At 51.4% G+C, this 12,709-nt stretch overlaps 1 protein-coding gene across 1 annotated transcript in view; it reads left to right on the top strand.

The window, feature by feature from the left end:
• The first annotated feature begins 324 nt into the window (after positions 1-324).
• Positions 325-12,709, top strand: part of SYT6 (synaptotagmin 6) — a 58,291-nt gene continuing 45,906 nt past the window's right edge. Inside the window, exons 1-2 of the mRNA XM_007462480.1 lie at positions 325-487; positions 11,299-11,647. Coding sequence (XP_007462542.1) covers positions 325-487; positions 11,299-11,647 — 512 coding nt within the window. The remainder of the gene's footprint in view (positions 488-11,298; positions 11,648-12,709) is intronic.

Raw genomic sequence — 12,709 nt, 5'->3', positions numbered from 1 at the left:
GGACGTGAATGCGGAGCCAGATCCCAGGCTCTTTCCCGAGTGTTGCACCCTCCAGGATGCGGAACAACCTGGCTCCCCCGCCTTGAACCGCCCGGACTCAGACTGGTCGCTGAGTGTAGAGGGGGCGGCCGTGAGGCGCCAGACTTGCCAGCTGCTGCGGGATGCCACGTGAGGGGCGGAGACCCTGCGGGGAAGTGATTAAAAGCCGAACGGAGCCCGAGGGGGCCGCTGCGGCGAGGGTCTTCTTGGGGCCGCCTTGCCCCGCCCCAGTCCGGCCGCGGCGCGGTTTCGGGCGGCTGCTTGGAGGGCTGGGGTATCCAGGGCATGAGCGGGGTGTGGGAGACCGGGGAGCCTCGGTGCCAGGCGGCGCTCGCGGTCCTGGCCTCGCTGTGTCGGGCTCGGCCGCCCCCTCTCGGGCTGGACGTGGAGACTTGTCGGAGCTTCGAGCTAGAGCCCCCAGAGCGGAGTCCGAGCGCTGCCGACGCAGGTAACAGAAAAGCCGAGGCCCCCTCCCTTCCCGGATTCTCGCCCTGGCTGTCCCCGCTCCCCAAAGCCCCAACCCCGGGAACCCCGGAACCTTGATGGAGAACTCCGGCTCAGGATTCTGGATTCGTCTCCAGCCTCGGCCAGTGCCCTGGCCCATAACCTGCAGGGCAAGCAGAGAGACGTGAAGGGGACCCGGGAGGGAGAGAATCCCACTGCCCCCTCCTGTGTGACTCTGCGGGGCCCCCGCGAAAGCCGGGCTCCCGGGACGCGGCGCCCCAAGGGGCCTCAGTTTCCCTCCTGTCTCTCTGCTCGCTCTGCGGGCGATCTGCCAGTGGTGGGGTCTATAGAGCGAGCAGGAGACCAGGGACATCCCGGCTGAGGAAGTAACTCGTCTCTTCGGGGTGTCGACGTCCCTGGGTGCGCCTGTCGGTCTGTCCGTTAGCTTATCTGTTCTCTCGGGGAACGCGGCCCGAGCCCCCTGGGTCTCTCAGGGAGAAACTTGGATCTGCGGCTGGCACGAGGTCTTTGTGTCCGGGTGTCTCCGGCTGCGAGTGGCTTTCTGCGTCTCCGCTGGGGGGCGGGGGGCGGGGTGGGGGAGGGTGTCTCAGCACCCTACCCCCTACCCCCCGCCCCTATAACTTGCTCCCTCGGTCTCTCTCTGACTCACTCGGACTCGGGGCCGGTGCGCGGCTGAGCCGGTGCCTCTTGCCGACTTTGCCAAGCGGGCGCCTCCTGCCCGAACGGTGCGGACCCTGCGCCGGACGCAGTCCCAGGCGGCCGCCGAGCCCAGGCGGGAGCCCGCGCCGGTCGAGCTCGCCGGAGCGGGTGAGTCCGGAGCCCGAGCCCCGCGGGGCCCGGGCCCGGCGCACAGCTGCGGCGTCTCCCGGGAGTCGCGACAGCGGGAATGGCGTGTCGCGCCCTGGCGGCCGGAGCCGCGGGTGGGTGGGCAGCTTGGCGGCCGGCCGGCGGCGGGTATTTACCTGCCTCACCGGCGCCGCGCGGCCGCGCTTGCCCGCTACAGCCGGGCTTCTTTGCCGGATCCCGACATCTGGAGGGTCCTGGGCGGAAGGGAGTACCGGGTCGCGTTCCCTCTGCGCGGGGAGAGGCTGCGAGCAGTGCGAAGCCTCGAGAGAATGCGGAGTGGGGGTGGGGAGATCCTGCAGGGACCAAGGCGCCGGGGTTCCTTTGGCTCCGCAGACTGCACCCCTCCTTGTACCCCGACCCTGACCCCGGTGGCACTGGGCCTAGGGGTACGCTGGGGTCGCCCCGCGGCTGCGCACCACCCGCGCGGGAAAGCGAGGAGGGGGCCTCGAGAGGCGGGAATTTCGTCTCCACGCGCTTCTCCTGGGACCGGAAGCCGCGGTTCTTGGAGGAGGTACAGGTGGGGTAAGCTCCCCAGAGGCCGCAGGTTCCAGGGCCCTGTTTTCACTTGAGGTTAGAGGTCGGAGATACAGATAGGTCCTAGGTTAGGAACAGTGCCGCTGGGGGATGGGGGAGAGAGAAGAGGGTAGTGGGCCAGGGGAGGCTTGTGTGCGTGAGGTGGAGTTGTGTCCAGCCTCGGGGCGCGTGGAGCCCACCTCGGCCCTGTGTGGGTTGTAGGGGGGCGCTGCTCCCTCTCTCTCTCTCTCTCCGGTCCTGGCAATGTTTAATCAATGGGACAATTACTGCAGCAGAAGGGACTGAGGTTAGACCTGCAGAAGAACTTTTAGAGGGTGGTACAGTGATGGAGGTTTAAGAGGTTGATTCTTCTTGAAGAATCTCTGAGCAAATTAGGCCCAGCAAGTATTATCAGACTTTGGTTCTCCGTGCCCTCACCATCTACACCACCCAGCTCCCTATATCCAACAGACACACACACAATTTTCCCCAAGTCAGGGGTCAGGGTGTATCTTCCTTCCTGCCTCCCCAGCTCCTTCCATCCTTTCCTCCAGTGATCCATCTCCAGTGGGGCCCTTAATGCTGGTTCTGACCCTTCCGATCCTAAAGGGGCTAATTCAAGGTGAGAACACACCTGTCGAGTTCCGTCGGGTATGGAGGCTGTTTCTCCTGTCTGTTTAGGGCAGAAATGCTAAGGGGGGGGGGGGCGTCTGGCATATGTGTGTAGCACATCCTGATACAGGGAGGCACTGGTGTTCTGACTCCAGAGGGACACCCCATAGTCTGGAATGACAGGTACCTGGATGGCCAGGCTGCGGGTGAGAGAAGGCTGAGGGATGAGAGCCAGCAGGCCCAGATGAATCAGTATGCCTTTCCTGCAGGCTGCTTCAGAAAGCGAGGTTGAGTTGTCAGCCTTGGGGAACTTTAACTTTGGCTGCTGAATCACAAGCCTCAGTAAGCCCTGGGGCCAAGCTGGGGCGGGGGAGGGCTGAAAGGGATGGGGAAGGCCGAAGGAGACCCTTTATCATAGCAGGAGAAAGAAAATGGTTGAGCGTGGCTTTGGGATCTTGGGGGTTTAGGGGAGCACGGGGTCTGGGGAGATGCTGTGGTATTCGGGACCAGGGCCCGCAGGTATCGCACCTCCCAGCCTACTCCCTGCATCCCAGAGCCACTGTCTGGGTCCAGATTCTCCAGTCAGAGAAATGCTGCATCTTTTCATTTACAGTTTTATGAAAAATGCAAGTGACAAGAGCATGCCCAGTTCCCTTTACCATTGTATGTTTTCCCCTGCCTTCACTCCTTCTCTAAGTCTCTAGCTCATGGGATTTCTAGTAACACCCTGAGATTCAACAACAGAGATTCAGACTCTGCTATCATTTACTGGGACACTCCTATATGCCAAGGTCTGTGCTAGGAACTGCACAGGAAATCTCAATCAGACCCTGACTGGGAAACATCTCTACACAAACTGTCGAAGCTGAAAGCAAGTCCCATCTTTTTTTAACAAAAAAAACTCTAAAGGTAAAGGGTCTGCTCTCCTTCTTAATATCCACCCCCACAGTCCCACCCCAGGGGAAACTGGCAGGCAGTTCGTCACCTTTCTTTATGTCATTTTCCTTATGGAGGTGAATAAACTTTTTCCATGAGCCAGGTTGCAGAGAGTTAAGTGTGGGTAGCATGGGTTCTGCGTTGTATGGTTCTCAAGGTAGTGAGCAGAAGTACAGAGTTGTTCCAGAAAATGCAGGAATCTGTTGAGAGAGCCTGAGCTGCCCTGCCCCTCCCAGACTGGTAGGCAGGAATGGTTATTCTCTGGCTTACCTATGGCCATGAGATGTATGTGATGTTTGTTCACTTTTCTAATGACTATGGAGATGTTCTGTGATTCAGCCACCTGGCTTTAAAGTTGGCCTTTTGCAGCACAGGTATTTTTCTTGCTTGTGATGCCAAATTAAATGCACAGCATTTCATCAAAATACAAAAGTCCTGTTTCTATAACTGAGTGAGTCACTCCCTCACTCCTTGATGGAAGGAAGGAATTCTGCAGATTTCGCCTTCTTTGGGGAAAGGTGCAATGCACAATCCTTTAGAACCCATGGTGCTGCTATTCGGACACTATGGTGTGTCTTGGGCTTTACAGTTCTAGAACCAGGGTCCAGTATCTAGGGGTTGTAGAGCCCTTGGATTTACAGGTCTAGAAGTTCTCTTCTCTCTGTGTGGAAACTTCCAGAGTGGGGATGGTAGATCCAGAATACTCCATCCCTCCAAGCTCTGTACAAAAGATGTGCTCTCTTCTAACTGTCCTAACGTTACTCTGTCCTCTCTGTCCACAGAGTTGGGATATGATGTATGACTGAAAATAAGGAGGAGTAAGACTGAGGCACGTGGATCAGGCCAGGTTTCCTTGGTCTCTGTAGGGCTGTCTGGAGCGGGGCGCAGCAGGCTAAGAGAAAGTCCTGACCCAGCTAAGTGGCACCCCTGCTGGTCCGGCTTAGGAAAAGAAGCCTCTAAAAATGGAAGGACTCAGCCCCACTTGAACTGAAAGCAGAGGGGCTGAAAGTGGAAGTGAGCAGGGCATCCAGCCCTGGATGCTCCAGGTGTATGACACTACCTCATCCCTCCCTTCTCTCTGTGCGGGGCGCTGAACTGTTTTTCTCGCTCCACGAGGACCCAGGCAGACCTCTCTTCTCACTAGTTGCAGGTATAAAAAGGGAGAGGGGAGTAGAGGGAAAAGAATGAAGCTTTCTGTCTGCCTCTCCCCCCATCGCCCCAGGCTTGATTGCCCCACTCAGAGGGGCTACATGCCCTGACCAATCAGGCAGAAAGGCACAGTTATACCATCTGCCAAAATAATACTAATAATTGCTAAATTAACGCCAATGCTCTGTTAGCTCTAACACTCCACATTAGTCTCTGATTTATCCCTGAATCCCCTAATGATGGTGCAAACAGGCTCCCGGTCATAAAGCTTGGTGCGGCCATAATTAACCCAGCATTGTCTCTCCTCATCACAGCTTTTCCAAGAGCACTAATTCCTTCTCTGTCTGGACTCTGCTAATTATCCCCATTGATAGTTCGGCCTGGATCTGGGAAAGGAAGCAAAGGCTTTCTGCTGCCCCTCCCCCAACCCTAAATTTTAATTATACTACGTTCTCCTAATAAATATCCCCATTGGTAGTTAGGCCTGGATCTCGGAAAGGAAGCAAAGGCTTTCTGCTCCCCCTCCCCTCCAACCCTAAATTTTAATTATACTACGTTCTCCTAATAAATTTACAAGCCACAGCAGAGCTTATTATTAATGGAGAACGTCTGTGAGCCTCAGAACAGAATAGCCCCTGTTGCCCCAACACATACACACACTCAGGTATTTCTCAGGTACATCTCTGAATGGGACTTTTCCAGGGGCCATTGGTTATTTGCCTGGTGGCTGTAGTGTCTGCATCTTCCAGGGAAGGAGAAAGAAATGGAGGATGGGGAGGCTGGTCGTAATCCTAGTCCCCGGGGCTCTGCCCAGGTTCAGAGGGTCAGGCCAAAAAGTAGATTATGCAACCCACCCTCTCCTGATTATAGTGAAGAAATACCTCTCTAGCTTCTCTGCCCAGGCTTCTCCTCTGTAGTTCTTCAGCTCAACCTTCAGACCCCTCAAGGGCCTGGCTCAAGAACCTGGGCTTTGGCATCAGAAAGTCCAGGTTCAAATACCAGCTCTTCCACTTAACTGAGGTACACTTGAACAAGTTATTTTGTTAACATCTCTAAACGTAGTTAGTTTATCTTTGAGAGGTGAATTTCTTAGGGAGGATGTGAAGGTTAGATGAGATCACTGAGGGCCACAGTGCTTACCATGTAGAAATAAATAACAAATAATATTACTAGTATTAGTAGAAATGTTTCTGCCCAGAGTCTTTTTCCTTCCCAGACTACCCGCTGCTCCTTCCAGGCTTTGGGGCCTCTGAGTTTCTTGCTGGTTGGTCTCTGGGTTGTGCTGGTCTATCTCTCCATCTGTGTCTGAATGGCAGCTCCTTGGCCAAGGCAGCTCCTGCTCTGCAGAGCCTGGCATTGCCCGTTTCCAAGGGTCCGTCAGCAGCCCCAGACCCTGAAGCCAGCCTTCTCCAGCTTTGAGGGGAGCAGGGAAAATGGTCCTTTCTTTTCACTTCCTCTCCCCAGTTTATCTTTTCAATTACAATCTGTTAGCGAGAATGTCTGTTACTATTACAAAATGGATCTTCCTGACGTGGAGGCCCATTAGAAAAATGGGAACAATAGCAAGCGATGAGGACTGCTGATAAATCCTAACACTATGGGTGGAGAGAAGAGGAGGGGCCACCTGGGCACCAGGGCTCTGTCTCTGGAGAAAGAAGTGTCACTGGGGTGATAAGAAAGCCCTGGGTTTCTAATTAATAGCTTGCCATTTTCCAGAAAAAGAGGGAGGCCATGAGCCATCACCCCTGTCAGACAATCTCACTTAAGGTGACAAGCAGGTCCTGCCTTGATGGCATTCAGGGGACCTTAACTTCCCAGGAAAGAAGGAGCCTGAGGTCTCTCAGGTGCTTTGCCCTCTGGTCCTGTGTCCCCTTCCCTGCCTCAGATGGCCAAGCTTTGGGTCCATCCTGTACCCAGTAAACTATTATCCTCCACCAGACAAACAAACAGACAAACACAAACAAAACAGAACAGGAAGAGGTAAAAGCAGCTTACTTTTGGGAGCATTCACCATGTATTGGGCACTGTGCTCAAAGCCTGAGTTTATTTAATATTCACAATGATTCTGTGAAGTAGGGATAATTAGAATCCCCATTGAATAAAAGAGGAGACCAATGTTTGGAGAAGTTAAGTAACTTGCTGAAGGTCACACAATTAGAAATGTGGGCGGGTGTGCTCTGTGGTCATTCTGGCACTGGTGCTCAGCTGAGATGTCTGCCCGGTGTCTGATCACCCAGTGGTGCCCACTTCCCCAGCCCAGGCTAGAAGCCACGTGCCCTACACAACGCCAGGTCACTGGGTGTGTTTCTGAAGCCAAATTCCATAGCTATTTGCTTTCCCAGAGGCTGCTGGGTGACTGGCCAATAGGGTTTCCCAAACCACGAACCCATGGAATACTGGTCTCCTGTGATGCCTCAATGAAGATGTTTCGCACCTAATACTGAGTAATGGACTTCTTTCCCCCAGTTTCCAAGAAAACTTTGCAAAAGCATAGCATGTTCTCAGTTGAACATTTTTCTTCCATGAATTTCTTCACATTCCTTTAGAGCTTGCTCCTGTTCACCAGCTGGCTGGTGACAGTAATGACAAAACAACTGAACAACTAGCAAGCAGATGAGTGTTGACAGAAAAACTTGGAGATGTGAGATCTTTGATATATTATGTATTATGTCTTGAGATACAGAGACACCTAGCTGTATATGAAATAGTTATATTATTTCTACTAGTAAGGTGGTTCCTAGTTTGTAATGATAAAGTTAAAGCTGTCTCTGTTTATTAGTGTTCATGGTTTGCACGTGTTCTGCCCACTAAACAAATTTCAGAACTAGGAGATGTCCAAAATCATATTGGGCAGAACTAGATAATTCTAATAAAAATAGCAAATATTTATTATATGGCTTACTACATTCTAGGCACTGTCCTTAGCAATTTTGATGCACTTGATCTCGTTTAAATCTCACAATGACCCTATGAGGTAGATACTATTACTGTACCCATTTTACAGATGAGGAAACAGAGGCTGGGAGAGATTAAAACCAGTAGAGATGGACATTGAATGAGCCCAGTCTGACTTTAGATCAGTGCTTCTTTCTCTCCAGGCTGAAGGGGAAATAAAGAAGGAAAAAGACAGGGAGGAAGAATACAAATAGAAACACTTAGGAAGTCCTTTCTCTTTTTCAGTGCTGTGCTAAGGACTTTCTCCCTTCCTGGAGGCTTACCTCTATCTTGCCATGAAGCCAGTGCATGGTATAAATATGAAGAGCACTGGGTCGGGACTCAAAAGGTGGCTGAATTGCCCCTCAAAATTCTATCTGCCTCATAAGGTTGAGGTTCAAACAAGACATGAGTGGGAAGAAGACTTTGAAGGCTGCTATGCACCTGTGATTTACTAGAGGGCAACACATCCTGGTGGGTTGGCCCCAGCAGGCCTAGGGTAGGAAGGCACATATCTTAGGTCATCTGGGCCTTTGGACAGCCCTTGGGCCATTATGTACCTTCAGCCAGGCTACACGGGCTGGCTGAGTTCAAGGCCACATGTAGTAATTTTAAAGGGGCTAAATCCTATACAATCATACCCATCCTGGCCTAATTCTGGTCTTACCAACCTTGCTCACCACCTTGTTCCCCTGTGTTGGTGAACCCACTCAGCATCAGAACCTAATTCTCCTTGCATTGCCTGCCTGTGAGATATCCCGGAAGAAGATTCTCCAGGCAGAGGAATGGCCTCCTGATCTTACATAACCAGTATCGAGCGCTGGGTGCCAAGTCCCAATAATCCATACCTCTGCCTTCCCTAATCACAGCTCCGAGGGAATAACAGCCAGAGCGGGGGTCACGTGGAGACGCATTCAAAACAGCAAGCACACCGAGGAAAAATTGATTCCTCCACCTCTCTTTTCATTTGTGAATTCAGTTTTTTTGTCAGGCTGAACATTTAAATGCACTCTCCGCTCTCTGGATTTCCCCCATTCTCCCCCTTTCTCATTAAAATTCTAATTATTACCAGAGCAAGCAAGATGTATGATCAAAGGAAAGCAAAACTCTAGAAATACCCTTTGTTTTAAGGTGACCCATATTGCAGAGACTGCACCCGGAACAGCTGTAACAGTGAACAGATGTGGAGGGCCCAGAGATGGCCAGATGCTTAGAATAAGGGCACCCATATCTGTGGTAGCATTCCTGGTGAACCCCAAGGTGATCCAGGCCTAAAAAACGGTCTTCAAACCATTTAGATCATGAACTCATAACAGCAAAAGTTATTTTGATTTAATACCTCCAATATGTGTTTTTTGTTCCCACGTTCTATACACACGTACAGAGGGGGTATTGTAGAGCTGAACTGTCTGGGTTGTATCTCAGTCCAAACACTTACCAGCTGTGTGACCCTGGGCAATCTATTTAACCCTCTGTGCCTCAGTTTCCTCATCTGCAAAGTGAGGATAATAATCTTTACCTATTTCACTGGAGAGTATTAAATGAGTGAATACATAAAAAGCACTCTGTACCTTGGACATTGTAATGTTCAATAACTTGACTAAATCCAACAATAAAATGGTATCATTCCTATTACTGTCAACCTGTATATTACAATTTTTCTTTCTTATTTTTAAGATAATAAATAAATATTAAACAATCTGATATTTTTTCTCTTGTGCTCCCAGGATGCATGCACATCATAATTGCAGATCTTCAGTCTAGAAGTTAAATAGGAATCAGTTTTTCTGGTCCCTGGCAGTCTCTGGTGGACTAACCTCAGTTCCTATATTGGGGAGAGACTCCACTGTCTCCAGGCAGGGACCTGGGGGCTGGAGTAGGTTGCTAAGGACTTGAGGATCCTGCGCTCTCATTCCTTATTCCTGAAGGTGGTAGCTGGTCAAGGCCAGTACCCTCCAACCAGGGAGCTGGGAGGCAGTGCTAACTCCCCAGAGAGGGTGGCTGATGTTCTGGCCTCCTTCTCAGGTGCCTTTGGATGGCGGACAGCTTTCACGGGGGCCCATGTGCCGTGAGAGTACTCTTGATCTCCCAAGGAGGAACTGAGCATCTCTATACTCCCAGTCTAGCTCAGCACCTGGAACATGGCAAATGCTCAGTAAATGTTGGCTGAGAGATAATGACAGCTGTTTTATGTGCCACTGATTGACTCATTCATTCATTCATTCTCATGTGTCAGTTTCTATGCTGAGCCCTGAGTCAGACAAATATAAAAAACACAGGGCTATAGTAGCCTATAGTTTAATCAGGGACAAACAGTCTGGGACAGTGGAATGAGCCCCAGGCTGGGCAGTGGACATCTGGACCCTGGTCCAGGCTCTGTGTCTGACCTGTGACCCCAGGCAAGTCCCTTCTCTGGACCACTGCTCCCATCTGCAAAAGCACAGCCTCACTTGTAGGGTCATTTCTCATCTTAAATCCCAAGATTCTTAAGGCATGGGGACAGGATAATCCAGAGACTACAAACTCACAAGCCTGCAGGGGCCAGGCAGGTAACAGGGAGAGCAGCTGGTGAGCACGCAGCCTTCCGAAGGGCATCGCCAGTTTCCACCATGCGGGAGCATAGGTCCAGTTAGCAAGTCCTCAGGCCTTTTCCAGAGAAGCCAGAAATCTGGTGTGATGATGACGATAGTGATGATGGAATTGCTCAATATTTCAATCATCATGTAAGCCAAACGAGCCTCCTCTGCTGGCTTGTCTACAAGTGACCTTCGTGCAAACCCATCATTGGTTCAAGGCCTCTGACATCTCAGAGTAAGAAGAGGCCTTGGGCTCAAAGGTTCATTCCTAAAGGTGGGGTGGGAAGCCTGCTTAACAATTTCTCCCAGAGGGAGGCATCCTTCACAGCTCTTCTGGGGTATTGGGCATCCTACTGGGGGCAGAGGTGGGCTGGGTGTGGGACAGTGAATGCCTGCCTCTGAACGAATCACGACATTCAAAAATACCAGTTTTACAGCAAAGCTCTCACATAGCCACAGGAATGGGGGGAAAGGACAGCTATTGGAATCATCTGTATTTAGCTTTGAAGTCAACTGTGTGGATCAGATTCCAACTTAATACGAGTATTTATTGAGCCTACTATGTGCAGAGTTCCGGGAGTACAGCAGAAGCATTAGACCTAATCCCCCTCCTCGAGGAGATTATGCCCGATCTCATTCACTTCAAGTCAACCTACTAACTATACACTAGCTCCTGCTGTGGGCTTGCGCTATACACTAGCTCCTGCTGTGGGCTTGGCAGGCGCCGGGTAAGAGAAGGGAATGAGGTAGCCCAGCCGGGGGTCCCCAAGGCCCCACAGCCTGTGGAGGAAGAGAGCTGTCTGCAAAACCGACCCTGCTGTAAATCTGGCCATAGTAACAGCTCTAATAGAAATTCAAACAGCATCCAAATGTGAATGCTTCACGAATTTGCACATTTGCTTAGGCTGCTATTTAAATTACTTTCCCTTCCCCATACACGTGCCCATGGGGAGGGGAGGCAACCCAGGTGCTCCCCAAGCTGGCGGTGGGGGGAGGGGTAAAGCTGGAGAAATCAGACCGAGGTGAACCCGAGGCTGCAGATATTTTACAAGGTGGATACGGAGCATCAACCCTACAACCATCCCTCCTCTACCTGGGCAGCCTTCTCATGACCACTCTTTTCTCTTCTTCCGTCTCTGTCCCTTCTGTGTGGCCCCTCTTTGAACACCCTTCCCTGCTTCTCCCCTCCTGTGTCTGTCCCTGTCGCTCCCTGCCTGGCTGAGGGCAGGCACCTCTGTCAGCCTCCTCACAGTGGTAGTTATTGTGTGTGGCGTGGCCCTGGTGGCAGTTTTTCTCTTTCTCTTTTGGAAGCTGTGCTGGATGCCCTGGAGGAACAAGGAGGCCTCCAGCCCCTCCTCTGCTAACCCCTCCCCGGAGGCCCTCCAGAGCCCCAGCTCCAGAGGCAACATGGCGGACAAGCTGAAAGACCCCAACACCCTGGGCTTCCTAGAGGCAGCCGTGAAGATCAGCCACACATCCCCAGATATCCCTGCCGAGGTGCAGAGGTCGGTCAAAGAGCACATCATGCATCACACACGGCTGCAGCGACAGACCACAGAGCCAGCGTCATCCACCAGGTGAGGGGTGGACCCCTCCCTTCCCTACCTCCACATTCCTGGATCCAATACATTAATGAGATTCCGGCCTGTGAGGATCAGAGACCAGAAATAATCACGTGCATATTCTCGTTGGAGAATATGTCAGATGATGTGCTCCTTGGTGGGTGATCAACTCGGAGGTGGGCGCCAGGAGAGACTTCAGGAGAGGGGAACCTTTGAGGTGGGGTGCTGTGCAGGTGGTAAGCCCTGGGATGTGTGTGGGTGCGAGGTGTTGGCTTATCTGGAGGGAAGGAAAGACTTTAGGCTGAGGGAAGAGAATATGCAAAGGCGCAGAGGCATAGAAGTTCATGATGTGTCTATGTCAATACAGCCTCCTAGATGGAGGCTGCAGTGCGTGGGAGATAAAGCAAGAGATTCCTAACATTTTGAGAATGAGGACAGCTTTTGACAGTGTTCCCCGTATGACAGCAATTGTATACATGGCATTCTTTAATTGAAAAAACAAAATGACAACAAAAAACAACCACCACATAATGACAAAAACCTACTCCAAATTCAGAAACACTTTTGAATGATGTGGTACGTGCATGTATAAGGCATTGTATTTGTTAAAAACTTGGGGCGACGCAAGAGGGAAGAGATATGGGAACATATGTATATGTATAACTGATTCACTTTGTTATAAAGCAGAAACTAACACACCATTGTAAAGCAATTATACCCCAATAAAGATGTTAAAAAAAACAAAAAAAACTTGGGGCTATCGTGGATTCCTGGGTCTAGGCCCCCAGGGGACCAGCCAAAGGGAAGCAGGCCTGGTCTTCAGATTGAAAGCCAGAAATGATGAACGTGCTGGGTCACGTTTACAGAGTTTGTTGTTTGACCTCAGGCAAGTTGCTTACCTTTCCTGAGCCTCACTTTTCCCAACTGTAAAATAGGGCTAATGACTCTCATGAGGGTATCCATGAGGAGCCAGTGAAAGAATCCATGTGATAATAAGAGCTTAGTATAGGGCTTCCCTGGTGGTGCAGTGGTTGAGAGTCCGCCTGCCGATGCAGGGGACACGGGTTCGTGCCCCGG

Source organism: Lipotes vexillifer, unplaced genomic scaffold (assembly GCF_000442215.2).
Source record: "Lipotes vexillifer unplaced genomic scaffold, Lipotes_vexillifer_v1.1 scaffold1029, whole genome shotgun sequence".
Lineage (NCBI taxonomy): Eukaryota > Metazoa > Chordata > Mammalia > Artiodactyla > Lipotidae > Lipotes > Lipotes vexillifer.
This window is presented reverse-complemented; position numbering and strand designations above follow the sequence as displayed.